Below are 26,900 nucleotides of genomic sequence, written 5' to 3'. Positions count from 1 at the left end.
TTTTAAAAGAAGAACTTGGTTTCAGATTAATTTTGCCAACATCTTCAGAATTCAGATCTTGTTGATCTATGCTATGTGTATACATCAAAGCTGGCACCTATGGCTTTTAACCCAAGAGGCGTAAGATGTCAAAAAATTAATTGCAAACATTGCTATATTAATACTATATGGTACAAAAAATAGTATAATTCATTGGTTAATGAATCTCTAGGTCTGGTAAGCTTTGTTTTGTAGTCCTGAAGAAGGTCACAGTGCTTGGTATCTAAATATTCAATTATTATGCGTGATAAACAAAGTGCTACTTGAAAGTTCTGGTCTGTTATCAAAGAGAACAGGAAGTTTATTGGTCAATTATAAAACAGATAGCTTTAAAAAAAAAACAGATAGCTTTTTTATAGTCTAAAATACAACCATGACAGTTGAAGTTATAGCTGATGTTACGCTTTAACAGATTATAGCTTTCCTTAATTCATTTTTAATTGTATAACTGTTATAGAGTCCTGAAAATATATATTCCCTGACTTAGTTGAAGTTTGTTAGACATATCTTAAGTTCTAACTTTTAAAAAGATAAAGGATTCACTCAAGCCCACATCCAAACTTTGCAAAGAAAGTACCAATTGTTTCACTTATTCTATTAAACATTAAAGTAAGCATACCAGTTTCACAGTATCTTTTTGAAAGCTATTTAAAATATAATTTTTAAAGCCTTATAGAAATACAAAATTGTCTAGACATTTTATATATTTCTACATGCATATATAAAACTGTTCCTATTTAATATATATTAAGATATGTTTAAGATACACCTTGGGTAAATGGCAAAACACTTTTGAAAAAATAACAGTTTCTTTGTGTAACTCTGCAGATACTTGAACAATAATAATAAAACACTATTATATTTCAATATTTTATGTTAAGGCATGGGACTATTTTAGAAGAGTATGAGCTGGTAGAACTTAAATTCATGTGTATATATACATATGGGTGTATGCGTGTGTGTATGCAAATGTATGTGTGTAACTCTCTTTCCAGATAAGTTTTAAAGTGTAATACATACATGATCTATCACAGAGATAGGTTCATATCCATTTTGCTTGTAACAGTCTTCCTAGCTCTTTAAAATATATCTTACAAAGGAAAATCTCTTGTTTTCTTGTTAAGATTTTGGAGAGATTTGCCAGTGTTAATCTTCCAAAAGCCTCAACTTTACAAGCGTTGGAGATTTCTGGAAAGAACCGCTTGTAGTAAAGAACATCTTTACTGAAAGGCCCTGGTGAAGCATTGCAGTTTTCTTTCATGACTTCATTATGCATTTGTATCACACTCTCCTTGCAGGGAAGCCTGGCCACGCGGACCTCCCTCTGCTGGGTGACGATGAGATCAACTGTCAGAGATGATGCCCACTGAATAATGGCTACATAACAGTCCCCTGACATCGGTTTGATGGCCATAAAACACGTTATATGATTGCCTTAACATTCAAACTCAGGGACTGACTGAGAGAATATTATTTCTAAATGCCAAGCTAACTAGAATTGTGGAGATTTTCAGTAGGCACTTCTTTTATTAGAGTTTGAGGCAATTACAGAGAGAATGGGTCAGTGCAATTTTCGTCCTGCACTGGGAAAAATCTTTTCTTGCTACTGCACGAAAAGGTATTCAAATTCAAATCAAGTTTCTCATCAAAATGTTCTGTTTTTGAGAGACATTACAAATAAGTAGCGCCCCTCCCCCCAATCAGGTTGTATTCCCAGCGAGGTCAGCGTACTTCATTCCAAATAATACCATGTTAAATCAACAGGGAGGATCAACCTGCTTTGTGCTTTATGAGAATTTAACTTCTTGACACCCTATGTATGACATATGTTTCTTTGATTTCTCTCTTAATGATATAATCTCTTAGGATATTATGGAAAATCAGATATAAAATGGATATGAACCCTTTTACTACACGTTAGCCCTCTTTGAATAAACAAGTTTTCAATGAATTCAGAAACGTCATAATTCAAGTATTGTATTTATTAAAATGACATTTAGTATGATAAGAGGCCTTGGAATGTGTGCAGAGAGCAGTCTGAAAACTAAGTTTAGAGGCTTGATTGAAAATTCCTGGTTTCACCTTTTGTTTTATAATCATAATGGCATAGCCAAGAAACTTAACCTATAAATATAAGAGAAAAGAAGGCAAGGTGACTAGATAATTTAGTGTTAAAGAAAAATTGACAGAGTATCTTCCTAGTGAGAAAAAATGAAAAAAAAATGTGTTGACTTGCTTTTTATAAGAATTATTAAGATTAGATGATTCCATTGACCAATGAGGAACAAAATAATATAATACCCTTTATTTATTCTATGGCTCAGAGGCAAAAGTACACAGTGGAGTACCCACTGTCATTGTGAATGTCTCTAGATAAGTTTCCCCAATACAAAATCCAGAGAGGAAAAACGTGCGTGTGTATGTGTGTGTGTGTGTGTGTGTGTGTGTGTGTAGATTGATAGAAGACAAAAAAAGAGAGAGACTTGTCTTATGAAATACTATGTGTCACAAATTAAAATTCCAAAGAACAAGATTCTAAGAAAGAAAATAATTTCAAACAAATCATTTATTTCCCTTAATAGAATAAAACCCACAGCAACTCACCTAATCTCTCGATGGAATAGTATCGTTGTTTACTATCCACACGCACTGTCTCAGCATAAGGGCTCCCAACACCATAGCCAATGATGTAACCTCGCACCACGATGTTTGGGTTCAAGGGAGGAGTCCAACTCATGATGATGCAGTTGGTCTGGGGCCTCACATGAAGAGAGCTTGGCTGGTCAGGGACTTGAGACTCTAAAGTTCAAAGGAAGCATCATTAGTCTGTCTCATCCTAGAACGTATAGCATGGTAAGACTTCCCATTTGAGCAAGACTTAATATTGTATTCCACAGACCTCAAATGGTTCATCACTTACTGCCCAAGTTCCTCTTTGTGTCGACATGTGATATATTTTCCATGTTTCATTCGACTTTCACAGTTTTTATTTTTTTTTAAGATTTATTCATTCATTTGACAGAGAGAGAGAGAGATCACAAGTATGCAGAGAGAAGGGGAAGCAGGCTCCCTACTGAGCAGAGAGCCTATCGCGGGGCTGGATCCCAGGACCCTGAGATCATGAACCGAGCCAAAGACAGAGGCTTAATCCTCTGAGCCATCCAGGCGCCCCTCGACTTTCACAGTTTCTTAAGCACGGAAGGCCCTGAGTGCTGTCCGTAGACATGCAGCATCATGCACCTTTATCCTAATGTTGTTTTTTTTTTTTCCTTTCTTTTGGGCTGTTCCCCCTACCCCCATATAACTCTTCTTAGGTTTCATCAATACTGAATGAAATCAAAGAGAATGTAAGAATAATAGAGAGGGAAATGAAATGTCAAAATTTTCTTGCCCAAGGATCATTTACTTTGATTTAACTAAAAAACAAAAATAGAGCAGTCTTTTCTGAAGAAATTGTCAGGAGAAACAGTTTAGGGCCATGATTTGTTCAGCATAATTAGGATGGCACTTGACCCATAATTTAGTTTATCTCTGAAAAGCACACTCATTGTTCAAGAAAAGGAGACAGTGTCTAGGATTGCAGCCACACAGACTTTGGAGTGTGCAAATTTGGTTTCAAACCAGGCTCTGCCATTTACTAGCTGTGCACCCTCATGAAGTTCTTTGTGATCTCCGAGATTACCTTCTAATTAAATTGGCATTCCAAATATTGATTGCTTCAAAGCCTGGGCTCTGGAAGTAAGAGTTCCAATTTGTACAGTACACTCATCATCTCAGAGAAACCTTAAGACCTTATTCGTCCTACCTCCATTTCCTCCTGTGTAGAATGAGGCTAAAGATAGCAGTGGTCTCACAGGAAGCCGAGAAGATTTAATGAGACAGTGAGTAAAAGTGCTCTCCTTATGAGTAGCACCAGCTGATGTTAGCTGTTAGGAAGTAAATGTACATGCTAAGTTTTCTTTGAAGGAGATGGTGTGTTGAAAATTAATAAACTGGAATTCCGGCCTTTATATCATCCTTCTGTTCTCTGATCCCATCCCAAAAGAAATGATGCAATTTCTGAACAATTATCATCATTCACTTAATAAATATTTATAGAGCACCTACTATGTTGAAGACTGGGGCAAAGTACCTATGATGATCAGGGTATAGGACAGAGTCAATATGGCAGACAGAACACATGCACCTTTGGAGTTTATAGTTTAATGGGAAAGACAAGTAAAGAGGAAGTTATAATATACTATGATACACATTTTGATAGGATTAATACAGGCAGACATACCCTATTCTTTGAAAATCATAGAAGTATTTTAGGAAGAAATTTAAGCAAGAATGTGCCCATCTAAACTTCAGTCATCCATGAGTTGCTCAGCCCATTACCTGGCAATTAATGGGTACTCAAAAATATCAGTGATGTGAACTTTATTCGAACTGCTTGTGTTCATTATTTCTTTCTTAACTGAAAATCTCAAAAGGTAACCTATGTCAGATGAAGCAAAAGAGTTTGATGATTAAAGGTAATATTAAAATACATTTCTTCCTTGATATAATAGCAAAGGGTGATATAATGTCTACTACCAACTTTAGCCACCTTCAACACACATGTTTCTAGCTTAAGTGATATATGGAAGCCTGTTTTTTATCAGAGTTTTTAAAGTAGGTCCCATACTAGCAGCTTTTCAAAAGATGCTACCTTCTAAAGATGCTACACCAACAACATTTTTTTTTTAAGATTTTATTTATTTATTTGACAGAGATCACAAGTAGCCAGAGAAGCAGGCAGAGAGAGGAGGAAGCAGGCTCCCCGCTGAGCAGAGAGCCTGATGTGGGGCTCAATCCTAGGACTCTGGGATCATGACCTGAGCTGAAGGCAGAGGCTTTAAGCCACTGAGCCACCCAGGCACCCCCCAACAGCATTTTCTAAAGTAGTTCTTTTTTTTTTTCCCCTGAAGATGCCCATTTGTGAATGAAAAGGGACAAGATTCTTTCTGCCCTAAAGAAGCCTGTGACATAATTTGTAAAGGTGTCATTAAAAAATTACCTCAAAATGGGGATATAAATCTTAACAATAGAAAAAACAATGTTTGTGAAGGATATAAACCCACTATAAATCCTAAGGAGAAGTAATAAAAGAGATAAAAGGAATGGATTAATAATTTTCAACTCAATTGCCACAGAGGCTCTCCAGTGTCCTTGAAATGTAATGGGCTCTACAGTGAATTCTGCTGAACACTTTTGAAGCTTTTGCAATTACTGAAAACAATAAGAAAATCTGCCTAATCTTGTATTTAGAAAATGAACTAAATGCTATGACTTTTTAAAAACAATATAAAAACCTATGATTTTAATGACAATTTTTAATATCTTTTAAATAAAAGGAAAAATATATAAAATGTTTTCAAAACAATCTCTTCTCCATGTTTCTGTAAGCCATAGAGTAGCTCCCCTACAAGTTAGTTAGGTCAGTACCACAGAATTACATCCACTGGAGTTTTATAAAGGGACCAGGGTAATGAATGCACAAATGCTCTTGAAGAAGAGGGGGGTCTCTTGGTCTCACAATAATCATCTTTTTTTTCCTGCATAAATGTAGTTTCAATCATAAATCCAAACCTCAAAACAATTTTAACATGATAAAAATAAGGGTGTCTATACATAAGAATATATGCTGCCTTCCCATCTAAATATTTAATGGGCTTTTACCACCCTTTAGGATTATAGGGCCATAAGAGAGTGTGTCTATCAAGGTAGTAGTACACCTAAGTCATTCATAATATATAGTGTCATCATAAAAATAACTGTGTTAGGAGATAGTTCATAATCTAGAATAGCCAGTTTGTAACCACCTACTCACTTCTTAATGTAAAGACAGAAATGACATTTACCTTTTATGTGACCTGAGTCAGTTTTCTCTAACACAGATGACCTTATGGATTAGGCAAATGGTTAATACTGGAATGAACTATAAAACATCAATTTAGAAAATTTGCCATGAAAGTATGTGACATGTTTGAAGATTGAAACTGAAATTCAATACTCAGAAGTACATGAAAGATTTTACCAGTACCTCTAGGACAATAATTGAGTATATAAAGCATAGAGAAGTATTAAAGTAATTATTGAAATAATTTGAAACCAAAGAACACATTTTGCCTGAAATATCCAAATTAATGAGCCCCAAATTTCTACTGAAATCTGAATTATTACAGTAACTAGGTCAATTGCCATTCTTGACTACACTATAGAATTATGGATTCTATCTTGGTTTAATTTGTTCCTACAGAATAGTTATTATTTTTGAGTGACAATTGTAATTTTCACTAATGAGTAGTGTTCACAGATAGCACATAAGGAATTTATCATATTAATCCCCATGATGTTTCAACAATTATTATACATCTCCTATGTGCCAGTCATAGTCCTAGGTACTGGGTATATAGGTTTTTTTGGAGGTAAGATGAACAAAATAAGAATAAACACACAAAGAAATTGGGAGATCTTGTAAATATTATAATGATGGAATAGTAACTGACTCAAGGAAAGTATTCCCAGTAGAGTCCAAGGTGAATGATCAGAAAGAGCCAGTCGAGTAAACAGCAGGCTAGAAAGTTTTACAAGAAGAGGGAATTAACTACTACTAAGGACCTACAGCAAGAATGACCTTGGTATTTGGAGAAATCAAAGAAGGTCATTGTGCATGGACTAAGAAGGAAAATGAAGAAGATATAAAGAAAGTTACCCAGTGGGAATGTAAAATGGCGCAAATGCTATGAAAAACAGAATGAAAGTTTAAAAAAAAAAAAGAATCACCATAAGATCCAAGAATTCCACTCTGGGTATATTCCCCAAAGAATTGAAAGCAGGAACTCAAACAAATATCTGTACACCTATATTCATAGCACAGTTTTTCACAATAACCAAAAAGTAGGTGAGACTTAGGTATCCATCAGCAGATGAATGGATAAACAAATTGGGATATATACATACAATGGGATATATTTAAGCTTTTAAAAGAAGGAAATTCTGATACATGCTATAACATGCATGAGCCTTTAGGACATTATGGTAAGTGAAATAAGCTGGACACAAAAGGACTAAAACTGTGTGATTCCACTTGAGATACCCAGAGTAGTCAAATTCATAGCACCAGAAAGTAGAATGGTGGTTGCTAGAGGTTGAGAGGAAGGTGGAGTAGGGAGTTATTGTTTGATGGGAACAGAGTTTAAGTTTTGCAAGACAAAAAAAAGTTGGAGAGAGTGGTTTTGATGATGATCACACAACAGGGTGGATGTACTTAAAGACACTGAACTGTATACTTAAAACTAGTTAAGGGGCGCCTGGGTGGCTCAGTGGGTTAAGCCACTGTCTTTGGCTCAGGTCATGATCTCAGGGTCCTGGGATCGAGTCCCACGACGGGCTCTCTGCTTGGCGGGGAGCCTGCTTCCTCCTCTCTCTCTCTGCCTGCCTCTATGCCGCTATGCCTACTTGTGATCTCTGTCAAATGAATAAATGAAGATCTTTAAAAAAAAAAACAACTAGTTAAGATGGTTACTTTTATGTTATGTGCGTTTTAAAACAATTTTGAAAAATTAGAAACCCTAAATATGTTTTTATACTTGTTTGGGTGACCATTGTGGAAATGTAGTGTGCATATTTGGGACATTTCGGAGGTGAAATCAACAGAAGTATAAACTGGATGTGAATGGTGTGGAAAAGAAGAAACTCAATGAGGACTCACAGATCTTTGGCTTGGGCAACTGGGGATGACCTACTGAGATGAAGAAAAACAAGAAAGTTCTTGGGTCATGTTAAATTTGTGATGCCTGTTCATCACATCTGTGGAGATCTCAGGGACGTACGTGGGTATATAAGTCTGGGGTTTTAGTGAAAGGCCATGGTCAGTTATACGGATGTGAAAGCCATCAACATCACAGATGGTATTGAGAATAAATGTGTATGAATATATATATAATGTGAGTATGAATGCAAATAAAATACAAATAAGATAATGTCAAATAAATAACACCACTCCAAACCCCTTTAGGCCTTTCCATAGCACACTGTAAGGTCAAGATCTTTACCATGACCTAAAAGTTCATGTATGACCTACCCCATGCTCCCTTAGCTCTCTATCTTCATCTCCAACCACTTTCCCCTTTGCTCATCTTACCCCAGCCATCTACTATGAACTGGACACTTTGCTGTTCCTCAAACAGGCCCGTATGCTTTGGCCTCAGGGCATGTGTATTTGCTCTACCCTCTTCCTGGGAAGCTTTCACTCAGATATGCCTTCCTCCTTTATCTTCTTCTGGTTTCTGCCATTTAATTTCCAACTTCAGCCTTCCTGGCTACCATAATTAAAATTGCAATCTTTCCTTAATCTTTAATCTAATAATCACCCGTCTTTTCCACCCCCCTTAGGATTTATTGCCATTAATTTTGCTTCCTATTTAATGTGATTATCTCATTATTCTTTGCCTCATCTCCTTCCATAAATTCTCTGTAACTCCTGTACCTGAAACAGTTCTTGGCACAAAGTGCTCCAAAATATGTGAACAATGTCTACACTTCCTATAAGGTATAATATAACTGTTATTACAGACGACTGTCATTAACTATAACATTGCCAAAATTTTATATAGCTCTCTCAAAATAAGAATTTTAAGAAAAAAGGAAATAACAGAGAAATGAAACAAGATGAAAATACAGTTATTAAAGTTGTTTTCTCCTAGCGACCAGAAAGATTTGTGTCTACTGGCTCCTGCTAATGAAAGTGATTGCTGCCACATACCTTCTGCTGTGGATAGCTCTGCCGCACGGCATCAGGCAGCTGGTATTTTTGACAAATACTCACATATCTGTTTTCGATTTAGTGTGCTGCATTTTATGGGTCATTTTGCTAGTTTTGTTCCAGTCCCTAATAGCCTATATTTCTTTACAGAGAATTACATAAGGCAATTGATAGAACCATATTCTATCGTTCCAAAGTATTCGGATACATACGAATACAATCATTTCTGTTGGTAGGGTCTATTCTCATGAAAATACATCAGCTTCTTTAAGCCACTAATGTCTGTAAACTTTGGATATTTGTTTAGTTATTATGGTGAACAATCACTTTTAGTTACCACTGAACTATATCTTTTTATTTTGTTTTATTTATTATATATATTTACATATAATATATAGAATATAGAATATTTTATATATAAATATAAAATTTAAAATCTACATATATTTCACATATAAAACATTATATATATAAAGATATATAAAATATTTTATATGTAAACATAAAATATAAAATATTTTATCTATAATATAAAATAAATATATAATAAAATATATGTTATTATTTATATATATTTATACTATTTATTTATTTATGCCTTATTCCTACCATCTTTTCAGTATTAACTTTAAAATTTTATTTTAAAAATTTATATGCAGCGAATTCACTCAGAGGTATACAAGTGGAGTCATGCATCCACCACTTCTGTTGTGGGACAAAACAGTTCCATCCACCTCAAACCTTTGTTTTTTCTATGAATGTTGGGGAAAATGGCCTCCATCTATTGAGTTCTTGATGTGAAAAATACCAACAGAAAGTTAAGATGCCTGTCGAGGGAGGAGGTTGGCATGTCCAACAGAATACAGGAAAATAAAACACAATGAAGTTCAATTTTATTTACAAACTCCTGAATTCTTGAGTGAGAAAACCAAAGCTTGGTAGTTAGAGGTGACACCTTTGATGTGGCTTTCTAAGAGCACTGTGGGATCAGAGCCTATGAATATCTGGGAGATTTATTTTCTTAATTTAGAGTTCAGGGACACCAACTTCAAAAATCATAAAATGAAACAAGATGGGATTGGGAGGGAGACAAACCATAAGTGACTCTTAATCTCACAAAACAAACTGAGGGTTGCTGGGGGGAGGGGGTTTGGGAGAAGGGGGTGGATTTATGGACATTGGGGAGGGTATGTGCTTTGGTGAGTGCTGTGAATTGTGTAAACCTGGTGATTCACAGACCTGTACCCCTGGGGATAAAAATATATGTTTATAAAAAATAAAAAATTATATATTAAATAAATAAATAAATAAATAAATAAAAATATACCAAATAGAACAAAGGATGTTTCTAGCTCTCATTTATCTGAAATTATTTTTTGACTGTAAGAATGGACATCAATAGAGAATCAAACTATATAAATTGTATGAGATTAACATTACTAATACCCGGCTATGAATGCTTAAATATTGACCCATTTATTCAATATTAATTGAGCATCTACCATGTGGCCTAATGCACCATGTCAAGCACTGAGAATCTCAAATTAAATAAAGCTTGATCTTTGCTTCTAGTTTGCTGAGAAGAATGAAGTCAATGCTCATGACACGCCCAAAAGAGCAGGCTTAGAGGAAAGACATCTAATTCAGATAGGAAAATCTTCCTAGAAGTAAAACATCCAGTGGGTTTTGAAGGACAAGTAGATGTGAAATCATGTGAAAGGAACTCTGGCAAAGGGAACATTAAGTGTGAAAGTACGAGATATGATGGAGTGCATCTGGAGAGATGCATACAGATGCAAAGATGTGATGGAATGTCTGACTTGAGGCTAAGGGTGGGACCACATCAGGAAGAATTTGAATAGAGAAATGACATCATCAGATCTGGTTATGAAAAGTCAGACTGGCAGCATGATGGAGTCTAGAGAGACACCCTAACTGGTGTCAGAAGACCAGGGGGAGGCTATTTTCAGGTGACAAAGGATCACAGCGTGACATAAAGTAGAATGGTGGGAGTGTAGAGGAGGGAATGGAGTCCAAGTCTTTTAAGGAAGTAGAAATGGCAGATTTTGGATATATGGATAGGGAACGATAATGGAGGAGTTGAGGACAGGGAATCTGCGGACTTGGATGACGGGTGAATATGGGTACCACTCCCAATGTGAAGAACACAGGAGGGAGAACACAATCTTTTATAGTAGGAATGATACCTTGAGAGATCATCTCATCTCTCAACTTCCAACTGCACAAAATGATGGGTGTTTGAGCCCTCCATCTTTATTATACTTGAAGATACCAAAATAAAAATAAAAATAAAAAACTCTTTAAAATTATCCTTGACTTTTCTACTTTTGATTTATATAAGAAATGATAATTTTGCTCTGTTCTGTTTTCAGTTCCATCACTAATATCAACCACTGTCAACTAGTTTGATGTAGGAGAAGGAAAACTTTATGTTCTACCAGAAGTACTGGGAATAGTCTCAACACCATTTATTGAATAATCTGCTGGTTGAGATGTCAACTTCATTTTAAAGTTTATTTCTCAAATATAATAGGAAATACTTCTGTCCTATATATTCTGTTACACTGATCTAACTTGTCTAATTCTATGCCAGACAGTACTGTATTGATTTTAAATCAGGCTTTATTGTAAATGTTAATGTTTATTCTACTTTTCAAATTTTCTCGGAATTCTTTTACATTTATTCTTACATATGATGTTCATTCTGATCGGAAGTGTATTAATCATTAATTTGGGAATAACTAGTATTTAATAATGGTAACATTTTGCATAAAAAATATATTTCTATTTATTCATGTCTTATTTTGTATCTTTTAACAAACTTATTTTCTTCATAAAAATTTTTATTCGGTTTGTTAAATTTGGTCTTTGATATTATACTTTAGGTTGCCATATAAATGCATTTCTTTTCTTTTTAATGTTTGAACTAATTATTTCAGTATGATACAGCTGTGTCTTAGAATATAGATGTATCATACTATAGCTATATCTTAGAACTTCCAAATATGCTATCACACTGTTTATAAAAATAACATTTCTTTCCTTCTGTAATTAAATGTTAAAGGTTTTTAAGTTGTGTGTGTGTGTGTGTATGTGTATGTTTTTCTCACCACAATCTCTATACTTTGTCAAATAACAGAAATAGTAGGGAACATCTCTGGTTTGTTTGGGTCTTAAAGACAATGTATTTAGTATTGTCTTAAAGACAATGTATTTAGTATTGTCTTAAAGACAATGTATTTAGTATTTTATTATTTAGCAGAATGCTTGCTTTTAGTTTTTACAAAACAGTAACATTTCAAGAGTTTCCTTATATTCGATATTAACATGAGTTTTTAAAAAGTTGATAATGACTGCTTAATTTTACAAAATGCCTTCCTGCATATATTGATATAATTGTATGACAATGCACCTTTAATTAAATCATGGCCTTTTAAGACACCTTAAAGGTTTGCCTTGCTTTTATATCAGAAGAGAATATACCTATTCTCCTAATGCAGACATTAGAGTTTTATCAATATGAACAAGAAGAAGCTTCATAACATGACAAGTGGTATTAGTATTTCATACCACTGAGATCTAATCTATGAAAACCAGCAACAAAAATAAATGTTTGTTGAGTGCTTAATAAGTATCAGACACATTGCTGAGTACTTTCTTGCCATTATCACAGTTAATTCTCACACAAATCTGTTGAGATGGATACTGTTGTTATACCCTATTTACAGATGAGAAAAATAGGTATTAAGGAATTTAAATTACTTGTGCATGATAATACAGTGAGTGGAGCAGAATTCAAACCTAATTATTAGGACTTCAAAGCTCACAACCTTATCTACTACATTACACTTAGAAAAAGCCAAGGAAGTCATAAAGGGATCAAACATTTCATGAGGATATTAGAAAGTCTGCTATGGCTAAGGAAAGGGCTTGAAACTTCTTTGAACATTTATCCAAGTCTAAATAATTTGTGTCATCCTTTGTATAGTAGAACTCTGAGACTTTGAACAACTACTTGCCCAAGAACTAAAACAGTTTTTAAATTGGTTTCAGAACACAGTTTGGCTTTGCCTACAACACTCCTTATAGGTAAGATGAATTCTACTTGAATGAGAATAAGGGGCTGGATTCTTCAATTTCATGATGGATTGGCTGCTATATCAATAGCTCATCTCATTCGCAAGTCTTTTTGTCAACCAGTAACCCAGAATATCATGTATGGCTCCTATCAAAAGCCCATGTGAAAGAAATCCTTTTTCATGACATACCATCTACACCTACATTCCTCTGTGCATAAAATCACATATGAACATGTTTTATCACCAGGTGACTACATTTGTGAGCTAACTAGAGTAAACCCTCAAATTGATATCTTTAACTTGAATGTATTTTAATGCCATGTCATTGACTTTCACCAAGAATTTTACCAAATAATAGCCAAGGAAAAAATTTGAAAATAAAAAAAAAATCCACTTTTTAAAACTTTCCCTAGTATTTTTTAATCTAGTAAATATTTAAGTAAACAAGGTTGCTTAGGTGTTAGGTGCTAAAAGTCATATTTAAGAAATAATATGATTTCTTTTAGACCAATAAGTTATTTGGAAATATGCTTTTATATTTCTAAATGTATTGGATATCATATTATTATTGAGTATTAGTATAATTACATTGTGATCAATGAATGTATTTAATACTATCCAAGAATTTTAATATCCACTTTCTTAAAGCCAAGCACTAAATATTCTTCGGATGCTTAGGGGAAAAAAAAGTATGTGACTCTCTGATGGTGTGAGTGTTTCAATTGTGAGAGGTAAATCAGCAGAACTCCTTCATTTTTAATTTTTTTCCCAACTCTGAGAAAGATGTATAAAATCCATTAACATTGGTCTTTGTGTGTAAGTTACAGTTTACAAACCTACAGAAACTAGAGGAACAAGTTAAATAAAACCACAAGAAATAATTAGACAAAAACAAATAATTAGGCTGTTGAAATCAGAGGACAAAAGCCAGTCTTTTCAATAAATCCAAGTAGGAAAAAAGGAATTGTGGTTGATTAAGAGCCCGGGGGGATACAAATACAATAGCCAAATTATGGAAAGAATCCATATGTCCATCAACTGATGAACTGATAAAGAAGATGAGGTATATACATATAATAGAATATTACTCGGCCATCAAAAAGAATAAAATCTTGCCATTTGCAATGATGTGGATGGAGCTAGAGCGTATTATGCTAAGCAAAATAAGTTAGACAAAGACAACATATGATTTCACTCATATGTGGAATTTAAGAAACAAAATAAATGAACATATGAGAAGGGGAAAAAAAAGAAGAAAACAAACCATAAGAGACTTTTAAAGATAGAGAACAAACTGAGGGTTGATGGAGGGATGTGGGTGAGGGATGGCTAGATGGATGATGAGTGTCAAGGAGGGCACTTATTATGATGAGCACCGGGTATTGTATGTGAGTGAAGAACCACTGAATTTTACTTCAGAAACCAATATTGCACTGTATGTTACCTAGTTAGAATTTAAATAAAAAGTTGAAAAGAAAAAATAAAAATTAAAAAAAGAAAACCTATATGCAGTGTGTGATCCTAGATTCAATTGTAGTTTATACAAATGATCTGTTAAGAAAGTTTTTTGGGGTTCATTGAAGAAATTGGAATATGATCAAGGTCTCAGGTAAAATCATAATCTGCAAAAATAAAAATTAAAATAATTGAAAACAGAAGTTTGAAGAACAGTTGAGTATCATATGTTCTCATTTAAGTTATATCTATATTTTTTCATTATAATATACAAATATTTTGTGTATGTATGTATATATTTACATGTGTGTATAAAGATAGAAATTAAAGATATGCATTAGGGTGTTAAGTGTGGTAATATGATCATCTTTGGATGGTAAGACTTGTGTTGATTTGTTATCTGTATTTTCTACTTATAATTGTATACATTTTCTGCTTCTATAATGATGAATGTGTACTCAAATGTTACAGTGGGTTTGCAAATTTTTCTATAAAGACCTGTCAAGATTTGCTTAAATAGTAAAAATTTATGTTATAAAAGCCATATATTTATAAGTAATCGATATTTCTTCAACAATTTACATTATTTTTTAATAAGTCAATCCTATTCTCATTATGGAGCAACTTTTTATCCCTAAAGAAGTTTCTGGCCTTAAGAAAATTACCAGGGGTGCCTGGGTGGCTCAGTGGGTTAAAGCCTCTGCCTTCGGCTCAGGTCATGATCTCAGGGTCCAGGGATCGAGCCCCACATCGGGCTCTCCTCTCAGAAGGGAGCCTGCTTCCCCCTCTCTCTCTGCCCGCCTCTCTGCCTGCTTGTGATATCTGTCTGTCAAATAAATAAAAATTTAAAGAAAAAAAAAAGAAAATTACCAAAGAAAAACCTACACTTGTTTTTTGTTAGGATGACTATTTTTCCTCCATTTATTTTCAACTTTTTCTTGAAAAAGTTGATAATATCTTAAATATCTTGAAAAAGTTGAAATAATATCTTAATATTTGTAAATGCTGCTAATTATAAATACTATAGATCTGGATGTTTTCAAAATTCTATTTAGTAATCTACTCTTGAAATGGTGAGTTTAATACACTTACACTTATTATTACTACTATATTAAAACTTATTTATATGATTTTATTATGCACTTTTCATTTTCTGTTTGTTTGAAACAAATTATTTTTGCTTTTTTAATTTCATTTGTATAGGCTGAAGAGCCCATCCCCCTATAATTTTTTTCTCTTCTCTACCAGATAAGAAATAATATAGTCTATATTCTTCTGATTGTAATATTTTCAATTTTGAGATCACATATATCTTGTAGTCTAAAGTTAATTATGTCTTTCCTTTTTACAAGAACATCATAAAAACAATTTCAAAGCTGTTTAACCTCCACAATCTCCTTCTTCCTTACCACCTCATATTCATCAACTTTTTAAACTCTCCAAAATATAATTTTTGTTTTAGATAATCATAATTTGTTCAGATATACCCATATGTTATATTATTTTTTATCCAGTTTCTCTAATAGTCATTATGGTTATTTTCTTTCTCTTTCTACCTTTTTTTAAAAGTACATTCTTTACAAAAAAGATGGTGGGGGCAAAGTCTATTTTCCTTTTTTAAAGGGTTTTTATGTGTCTCCTTTCCTTGAATAATTATTTAGTTGGATATATAATTCTTTAATGATAGTAATTTTTTTAATCAGCACTTTGAAGATATTTTATTGTTTTCTGCCTTAATTGTTGCTATTGGGGAGTCTTCATCAATCTAATTGTAGTCCCTTAAATAAGTAATCTCTCCCCGTGGCATGTTAAGCTCTTCTTTTGTCTTTATCTTTGGTATTATACAATGTATCAAAGATAAAGCATTGTTTCTGAATCTGATAATCCATGTATTTCATCAATTCTGGAAAACTCTCACTTATCTCTTTGAAAATTATTTTTCCTTCATTGCTTATTTTCTTTTCAAATTGTGATTGAAGCATGCTAAGTTTTCTCAGTCCATGCTTTATCTTTTAAGTTCTCTTTTATTTTTTTCTGTGTGCATTTTTATGCTGTTCCAAGCATTTAAAAGAATTCTTTCTCAGATCTGGTTTGATCTTTTGAATTTTTTTGGAAAACATATTGTTTGTATACTTTAAGTGTTACATATTTGAGATTTAAAGTTTCATAACTTGCATCTTTATTTGTAGTTTTCAATAAAATTATTTATCCATTTCATGCATGCATGTTTATATGTGTATATGTATATGTATGTACTGCATATGCATGTATGTGTGTTGATATATGTATATGCACTTGCCTACATGTGTACACAATGTGTTATATGTATGTGTGCACATATATGTATGCATGTCTGTGTCTATGTATGTGTGCACATGTGTATGTATGCTTTGTATGTTTATGAATCGTATATGTGTGCATTTGTGAACATGTGTATACACTCATGCACACATGTATGTGAGCATGTATGTCTGTGTGTGTGTATGTATACATGTGTATTTGTATGTACTATCATTACACTAGAATCCTATCAACTTAATTCTTTGACCAATTTCTATTTCTCTAATATTTTTCCTTTGTTTTGAAACTACATAGTTTTATTTTGTTTTTAGCTGAAATAAAAGTCTCTTTCACAAAAGAAAGTTAATTCAGTTTTTTCAATTTTAGAATTTCTCTTATCTAAAAGTGTTTTCCATTTTTCCTTTCTAATAACTTCATTTTCTATACTTGGCTATGTAACATGATACTTATTTTATTTTCCAATAATTTAGAAAATGCATATTTTAAAATATTTTTTGAAAGCAATTTTTGGGTAGATATGCAATTTGCCATGGTGTTTGTCTCCCATCAAATCATCAACAGTTCTGGTCCTTGGCTTATTTCTTTAGGTATCTGTTACGTAATACCATCATCATAGAACATTATGTCTGATTCCTGATAAAATGAAGCTTTCAGTAAATGTTCAGACTCTGTGAAATTCCAGATTTTTGAGCTCTCATTTCTATATAATATTATATTTCCCTTCCCTTGACCTACTTTTCTATTCCAAGCTTAGTACTTATTGTTTTCATACCTTTTAACTTCAAAACCTTTGGCCAATACGAAACTAAAATAAAACACAAACTGACTGGTTCATATTATTTTATGCTAACTTTTACTTCAATACAAGCACTCTTAATTTAATAACATCTGCAAAATCTCCTTTGCCATGTAAAATAACAGATGCACAGATTCTAGGGATTAGGAAGGGCATTTTGGGGAGGGAAGCTATGCTTCAGCCTATTATAACTCACACATAAATGTTTCACCAGACTTCCTTTCATCTTTCCTTCCATTTTCCTCTCCTTTTATCTTTCTTTTTCTCTTCTTCAATTTATTCAAATAAGCCAATACTTGTTTTTCTCATTTCTCATTCTTCTGCCCAGAGATTTTCCACTTTTGCTGCTCTAGTTTTTGAATGAGGAGGGCAATTTTAATAGATAGTGTTCCTTCTTTCAGGGTGGTCTCATTGATATGGGAAACAAAGGCAAAAGGAAAAATTATATTTCCTTAGTACCTACAGCCCACTGACAAGTCCTTAAAACAGGCAGAGTGACATTCCTCTAGGAACTCAGATGCCTCGATGTTAGTAATTTGTTAACGGCAAAAGTCATCTCAGCCTGACCCACAGGATCCTAAAAGTCCGTGTTAACATATAAAAATTCCTTTGGGAACTTCCTTTATCTCTACTCCCAAGATATATGTGGGCAATCAACCCCTAGCATATGACTCACTGATAGACATCTGAAGGGTCTCATGACTGAGTTTTTACTAAACAGTAATAAATGAGCCTTTTCTAACAATAGCTGCTCCCCTCAAGGTATTGGAAACCTTCCTTCCAAAATTCATTAGAGACTTTCGCTATCCCTAACCCTCTCTCAACTTGAAAGTATATAATGAGGCACTCCTCATGACCCAAGTACAGCTCTTTCTGCCCACGGGTCCTGTCCCCATGTTGTAATAAAACCACATTTTTTGCATGGAAGATGTCTCAAGAATTCTTTCTTGGCTGTTGGCTCTGAACCCCAATATCTCACATACATCATCATCATTATAGATTTTATTATTATTCTGAAAATAAATGTTCACGTGTTCCTTCTCAGAGTCACGTTCTTGGCAATATCATATATCATGCAGGTTTTAAAACACAGGAATTTTTTCGTGGTTGACTTCTCAAGTGAAGTGAATTTGCAGTAATCCCATTTTACCTTTACTCAATCAGGCTAATAGGACTAATTATCTCTTTCCTGAGGGCAGGAAACTAGAGCCTGGTCATAGGGTCACCGTTTTTTGCTATTACCACTTCGTTGCATTTTCAGGAGTCTCTCTGCATTGCTAATTTTTGCTGACCAACCTCCTCCATTTTAGGATAGAAGTTTAATTTTAAATTACATCTCTAATGATGGCATATCACAATTTCTACCTGTTCACTTCAAAATTGGGGGGGGGGGCGGTAAAAGCAATACAAACTGATCCTAAAGTTCAACTTCCTGGAGGGTACCTTGCTGATCTTCGTTACAAATTCTCTCATATCCTTACGCAAGACATTTACATAAGAACTTTGGGGAATTCTAATGATCTTGTTTTCTTAAGTCAAAATTTTGAGACACAAAATAAATATTTTAAAATTTTCCAGCTGTTGGTAACAACAAGCGAACATGCTTTCAGGAAGCCTTGAACAAACAGTGAGGTTTGGCTCTGTAATTACTTTAACAAAACATCCTAATTAAAAGGGCCATCCATAAGGAATTGGAGTATTTCTCCAAGTCACAGCTGATCTTCACACTGCTTAAGCCAAGCAGAGAATGCACAGAAGGAGAGGGGATTGTTTTTAACTATCTGTACGTCCTACTGCTTCTCCTTAGTGACTTGCAGGGCTCATTACCACTGTAATGAGTAGATCAGTCCCTTGGAGTTCACCAGGAGACTCAAAAGCAAGAGGGGAAAAGTTATGCAACACAACGCACCTAGGGAGGACAAACACTGCAGTTCCCTCCCAGGAGAGGTTTCTTTGGCTACTGCAAAGAATGCCTCCCATTCCAGCTGGTTTTCAAAATGACCGCTTCCCCCTTAGCTATAATTTCAGGCATATCAGAGCAATTCTATATGGAAATTACTGACTTTAGGACTCAAAACTTTCCTACATTAGCCATGAAAGTTTTAGAAGTCACTTATATCTTATGATTTAAACACTTACAACAGTAAATTAAAATTAGATGAATAAAGAAATCTCCCTTAAATTAAAAAAAATATATATATACTTATATATGTATGTATTTATATGTGTATTTATATATGGAAATAGAACAAGCTATCAGGCTGTGTATTCTTTGAAGCTACTCACAACCAATCCTGAGATTGTTCATTTGTCCAAACATCAATGCCTATCAAGGGTAACACTTTTTAATATTTGAATGATGCATTCAAAGTAAGAAAACCAAGAGGAAGGAAGAAAAATTGAAATCGGTCTAGAGGAGTATCTCCATGAAAAAAGGTTATGGGTCAATAAATATGGGCCAAATATATGTGGACTTACTAATTTCTTATAGCCAATAAGACACTTTGTTTTTCTAAGTTAGTAAAACATATCTCTCCCACATTCATATAATTATATGCCCTAAAATGGCTGTTTCCATCATGGATTTTTAAAAATATTGTTCTTATTTATTTTTTAGGAAGAGAGAGAGAGAGCATGAGAGGAGAGAGGTCAGTGGGAGAAGCAGACACCCTGGTGAGCAGGGAGCCCCATGTGGGACTCGATTCTGTGACTCAAGGATCATGACCTGAGGGGAAGGCAGTCGCTTAGCCAGCTGAGCCACCCAGGTGCCCTCCATTATGTTTTAAGAGTGAACAATTTCAGGGCACAGGGGTGGAGCAGTCATTTAAGCAACTGACTCTTGGTTTTGGCTCAGGTCATGATCTCAGGCTCCTCAGATCAAGCCCTGAGGCGGGCTCTGTGCTCAGGACCAAGTCTCTTTGAGACTCTCTCTCTCCCTCTCCCTCTGCTCCTTGCATTTGTGCACTCTCTCCTCTCACATTCTTTCCCTCAAATAAGTAAATCTTTAAAAAAAGAGTGAACAATTTCAAGTCATAGTACATAACAGTATTATGTGCAAGAAGCATCGACTGTACTAGTTTTCTTCTATTAATTTTTTATTTGCCTTTTTAGATTGCAAATGTATACATTATGGACAAGGACAAGAGCTGCATCAACAATTACAATCCAAATAAAGAAGTGAAAGAATGAGAAAAGAGGCATTATTTGAAATGTATTGCAGTGTGTTAAGATAATTGGCAAATGAGTAACACTTGGATGAGTGAAGGCACATTTTAAATTAATTGTGGCAGAAATAATTTTCCTAAAGGCATTCTTTCTGAAGAATATTTACTATGCTGTCCTATACATCCTTCCTTGTAACCTTAGTCTACCTCTTTTTCCTGAAGTTTTTAGTTCAAGTACTATTTCTTTTCATGAAGCTTTTTCAATCAGTACAGTCATTATCTGTTTATCTCTCAAGAGAACTGCTCTTCTCTCTTTCATGTTCATACTCCCCATAACTGGGCACATGATGGGTTATTAATTATATTTCATAATAACTGCATCAATACTCAAGAAAGAAAAAGTAACCAAGAAGGTTGCATGCAGAAGAGGGACATTAGTAAGCCAAGAGTATAGAAACTTTCAAGCAAATCCAATTAAGCAACATTTATTAAGATTTTATTCATGAACACAGCATAGAGATTCTTGATTAAAATAGATGTATGGATTGGATTATATTAAGATTGCATAGATGCGAGAAGCATTCAGTTAAGTAGAATGTTTGGTGCCATCCCAGGGGCTGTGATTTTGATTCCACAAGACTGTGAGTCATTTGGAGTGAGGAGAAAGAGCTCATAAGTCAAGTGGAGAGCCTCATTCATCCTGGATATTTTATAGGACCTTCGGCACCTCTGTTCCATTTATTTTCACTCCTTCCAGTAAGAGATATAGTCCCTTAGGTTTGGGTAAATGATATGACCTCATTTCTTAGAATCTTTTGCATTGAATCACTGTCTTTTATTGTCACTGGGTCAATTCTAGAGGATTCGCGGAGGCTTTGCTCAGATAATCTGTATTAGACACTGTACATGAAAAACCTGGTCCTGAGTTTCAGATCCACAATTACTAGCTTAGTTATTTGATTAAAGTAGTTAAATTTTCTTAGCTTACGTTACTTTCCTTTAAAAATTAAGTCTAATAATATATACCTCACAAAGATAAATGAGAGGCTAAATACCAGTTTATAAACTTTAAGAGTTATTTCTTAAATAAATAGAAAAACAAGGTATTTGTGTAGCTTATCTTGTCTTTATTCTTGAATAAGACAGAGCATATCCTCATGACTTTAGACCCAAGCCACCATGGTCTCTAATAACTTTCACCACCAACTGGGCTATAACTTCAAGATGTCTAATCTTGTTATTCTGCTTGGAGGGCTCTTGCCTGACCTATTCATGCAGCTGCCTCCCTCACTGCCTTAAGGACCGTGCTGATATTTTACCCAATCAGAGAGATCTTCTCAACACCCTACATAAAACAGTACTCCTTAATCTTTCTATTCCCTCTATGATGCTTTATTTTTCTTCATAGCATTCATCACTACCCATCTCTATCTCAATAACATTTATACTCCTTGAGAATAGGGATCTTATTTATTGCTTTACCCTTGGTATTGAAAATAATGCCTGATATATATAGACCTTCAAAAAGAAATATATGTTGAATAAACAAATACATGAATATTCCCTAATCTATTAGTGAAGGATATAAGCTTTATGAAGTGTGGCTTTGTGTAGCTCTACAACTTTTCGAATTATAATACCTAAGACAAGTTAAATAACATCTGCTAATTCCCAAGTTACTTTTCCATAAAACTTGACATTACCTCTCAGCTTTCCTAAGATGGCCCATGGTTGTCTAATCTAATACAATTGTTCATGCTTCAACCACGGTAATCTCTTCAAAATGCAAATATAATTAGGTCACTATTTAAAAAAATCCTTTAATGACTTGCTTAGAATAACCACATTATTGCTTTAATGACATTCTTGGGATAAAGTCCAAAATCCTTAATTTGTTCTTACAAGACTTAGAATCTGCTATTTTACAAATCTCAACACATGTCATCTCTGTGTTTCAGTCCTGATGGTCTTTTTTTTTTTTCTCAGATCTTGAATACTGTCATGGTCTGTCTTAATTTCAGACCTGCGTTCACCTTGCCCTCCACATTTCCTCCCTCAGACTGTCATGTATGCTTTTGCATGGCAAACTCCTGTTCACCCTTTCGGTCTTGGCTTAAAAGCAAACCTGTATGTCTATTTGCCTATCAACCTATCTATTCATTCTATGTTGACAGATCAGATACTACCAATATTCTTCCAGGAAAAGGAAATTTCCTAAGGCTTCACCTGGAATGTCTGTTTCTCTTTGCTATGTTCTAAGCTCCACAAGGAGATCATGCCTTTTATCCACTAATATTCTCAGAGCTAAGCACAGTACCCAAAACTTAGTAAGTTTCCTATGAATATTCTTTAATGTGCCAGTAGGAATAGCCGTTATTGTGGAAATGGAATTTTTTGCTTGTTTTCCTGCCACATTAATTACTTTATAAAATGGAATCTATGAAAATCATGAGTGATGGTGAATTACTTAGAGGAACAGAAGATCAGGAAGGAGAAAAATGAGAAGGAGGAGCTCAAAGAAGAAGGTAGGAAAAGCCAGAAGGGACACTGCAAGAACTAGGACAAGAATAAAAATAAGGGAAAGAGAGAGAGCAAAAGGGAGAGGAAGTGGAAGGGACATAGCATTTTCACCTTGCAGTAATTTGGATGCCTTCAGGTCTACCAGTGAAGGAATAAGATTTTGTTGTCAGTGATTTAGACAGTCATCTGGCACCAGATACATGTGTGTTTATTCTTTAAGCCACTTTTCCTTGGTCTCGGTTTTTCTTTTTTAATTTTAATTCTTTAAAAAAATTATTTATTTATTTATTTGTCAGAAATAGAACAAGCAGGGGAAGCAGCAGGCAGAGCAAGGAGCCTGACACAGGACTCCATCCCAGAGTCCTAAACCAAAGTCAGATTCTTAACTAACTGAGCCAACCAGGCATCCCCGCTTACTCCCAGTTTTAATCATTTAACTTGAAGTATACTGATCATAACCAACTTCTTTTTTAAGTACCTTGTACTTATTTCTGCTTTATTACTTAGACTTTTTTCCTGTCACTTCTATTACTCATTTCTCTTGAATTTTATTTTCTTATTAGTCATGATGTTTTTATTTCAAAAGCTATTTCACATCTGCTAATTTAAATAATTGGTATGTGACTTTTATACAAATCTCAATATCTCATCCACAAATGTCTTAAGACAATAATTAATTAAGTAAATAAGGCAGATTATTCTTATGTAAAAAAAAGATGAACTGTCAAATATGAATGACCATATCGCAAACAAAAAATATATATTGCTGTTTTGCAGAAGCATCATAAGGAACAAGAGAAGCTATGTAAAGTAATTATATTTCATGATTACTATCAGAAATTGTAGCAGTTCCTATGAAGAAAATCTCAATTTTGGTTATTCAATAAAATTTAAAAGGATTATTTTAAATTATCTTGAAAAAATAACTTATGAAGACTATAATTAATGCATCATTTTATGTGGCATGCTTGAAAAATCTATTGAAGATTTTGTATTTTGTACTGTTTTGTTTTGCATGGAAAGATATAGGGTGAACAGATATCCCCAGATATCTGGTATTGGAATTCATCATCTTCTATTAAGTGAATATTAGAAGCTGAAGTAACAAAGAACATAGAAATCAGAACCATAATGATTGGAGATAGATCTTACCATCTAGATCATTCTCAGGAGTCTCTGCTGTGTACCAGTTGGAAGGTGGTCCAGTGCCATTAACGGTCATGGCTGACACTTGGAAGCTGTACTGACTTCCTTTCTCCAGACCTATGAGAGAATTTTCCAGAAAGAGGAAAAAAATTACTGATTAACAAGTATTTCTAGCAGGATTTCCAAAATTTTAGTAAAATTTTAACAACAGTAGACACACTTTACATGGTTTGTGACTGTTGTGGTAATTATTTTGGCCAAAAGGGCAGAAGTATTATGTCAAGGAATCAAATTATTTTTCATACATTCTCATTTTTTTTCTAGTTTATAAAATTGTATCACTGAAAATAGCTTCTGGGCAGATGTAGAATATAAAATATGAACGATGAAGAAATAATAAAAAATAGCAAGGATCGTTTTTTCTCACAGTCTGCCCGTGAATTAAGAGTGCTGTCTATAAATCAAGAGCAGTCATTCTAAAAATTTATGTCTCCATCATTTATTCAAGGTCAGTGATTATGTTTTCTTTGGGCCAAGAAAAAAGAATCCAAAGCCACTGCACTTAAATAGAAAATATTAGGTGCTTTGTGTTTCAAAACCATGGCAAAACATACTTGTTTTGAATCACCTTTCATACTATAAGTATGAAAAAAGTCTGTCTCCATAACAATTTGGACATAAACTATTGTACATAGTGATGATATCAGGCCTTAGTTTAGATTGTACAGAGAACACAGATTGATGAGAAATGGCCCATGTATCACTAGTGTGATATGTGTAAATTTTTACCTAAATAATATTCCTCTTAGCTAATGAGCTAGCAGCTCATTACCATGACATATTATTGTAAAACAAATGAAACTTGTTAAAAAACTGTGTGACTTTTTTTGAGACACTTAGGGTTTGGCTTAAAGCAACAAATCCTTAAACCTCAAGGAGTTGAACAACCCTAATAAAAAGTTAAAAATATAATCACTTTTTATTTTTTCTGTTACTCTAAAGTGACATAAATATTTAGTAATGAGAAAAATTCATAAAGAAAATGAAATATTGGAGAAATGATGCTTATCATGTACAATGTTACATATTTATAGGTGGTTTTTTTTTTTTTTTTTTTTTTTTTGCTGAAGCCAATGAGTAAATCTTGGTCCTAAGGGGAATTTTAACTTATTATTAATTGGAGATAATGCTTCAAATGATGGTTAGAATGGACTTGTTAATATCCAGGGCAGTTACCTTTAATAAATTGTACTATTAGAGAAGACAATTTGATAAATACACCCATACAAAAGTATCTATAACACAATGTGCTATCTTCTCAAGAGAGTTCTAATTTTGTAAGATAGTCTAAGCTCCATGAAGAAATAGACTGAGAATGGTTAATATTGCTGTTGTTTTTGTTAATGCTGCTGTTTTATTTGTATATCCATAGATCCCACTACACTCCCTGACACACGGAAGGAACACACAAAAAAGCAGCTGTTGAAAGATCCACTAAAGCATTGCTTAACACACATGAAAATATGAGGTTAAAATACAATAACCAAAATCATCAGGTAGGCTTGTGCTCACTTTGATTTGTCCCTTAGTTCACATGACACTGATCTGGATTTGTTAACATTTTGCACTCTTTCCTAGGCCCCATAGTTGATTACTGAGGCAGAGGGATTTAGAGTTCTTCCAGATTATTAAAAATAATAGGGAGAGAATTCTGAGAAGAAATGCTTACCTAATCATTGTAATTCATAACTTTCATAGTGTTCTTATCTGACATAGTTTTAGACCATCAAGAATATTCTTTTGTATTAAATAGAAATTTAACTTTATTTTTCTCTGAAATGGATGGTCAATTGTGCTAATACCATCTCCAATAATGATTAGGAACACCATCTGTATTGGTCAGTTTTATGTGTCAACTTGGCTAGACTCAAGTGCCCACTTTTCAGTCAAACACTAATTAAGGAGTTGCTGTGAAGGTATTTTAGAGATGTGTCTAAAGTGCATATTCAGTTGATTTTAAGTAAGAAATATTATCCAAGTGTGAGGAAGGGGCCAGATTCAACCTGGTGAAAGGTCCTAAGAGCAGAAGTAAGGCTTCCCTGAAGAAGAAATTTCACCTGCAGATAGCAACTTCAGCTCGAGAGTTTCGGCCTGCCCTTCCTAAGCCTGCCCTATAGATTTTGGAATCACCTAACCAGCCATCACAATCAATTAAGCCAATTTCTTGTAATAAATGTCTTAGTACATATCACCACAGGTTCTGTGCCTCTTGTTGAACCCTGACTGACATACCATCTTATCACACGCAATATTTGACATAAAATGGAAATCTTTAAATGCCCTATATTTTGTTCCGTTCATTTGAATGGAACTTAAATCAAGTAAGTTTATGTGTGCAGAATCTATCAATTTTTAGTAGGAATGTATTAAAACATCTCACTAGAAAGTAGATAGGAGTAGTAAAAATAGTTCGCGAGGAATAAGAAAGATCTCTCCTCCAAATTTTGCAAAATTTTCATTTATATTATATATATTCATATATATTATGCTGAGGTTCTGTAAGTATCACTAATTCAGTTTTGAATAAA

The 26,900-nt window shown here is 34.0% G+C and overlaps 1 protein-coding gene across 3 annotated transcripts in view; it reads right to left on the bottom strand.

Annotated features, from left to right (window-relative positions):
• The window catches only part of DCC (DCC netrin 1 receptor), a 1,143,668-nt gene that overhangs the window by 159,455 nt on the left and 957,313 nt on the right, over positions 1-26,900 (bottom strand). For all 3 annotated transcript variants that reach the window (XM_045065635.1, XM_045065634.1, XM_045065636.1), the window contains exons 14-15: positions 24,319-24,429; positions 2,644-2,838 (exon numbers count right to left, since the gene is read on the bottom strand). In XM_045065635.1, coding sequence (XP_044921570.1) covers positions 2,644-2,838; positions 24,319-24,429 — 306 coding nt within the window. The remainder of the gene's footprint in view (positions 1-2,643; positions 2,839-24,318; positions 24,430-26,900) is intronic.

This window comes from Mustela putorius, unplaced genomic scaffold (genome assembly GCF_011764305.1).
Source record: "Mustela putorius furo isolate JIRA1106 unplaced genomic scaffold, ASM1176430v1.1 tig00003858_pilon_pilon_pilon, whole genome shotgun sequence".
Taxonomy (NCBI): Eukaryota; Metazoa; Chordata; class Mammalia; order Carnivora; family Mustelidae; genus Mustela; species Mustela putorius.
Note: the sequence above shows the minus strand (reverse complement) of the source record. Positions and strands in the feature narration are given on the sequence as shown.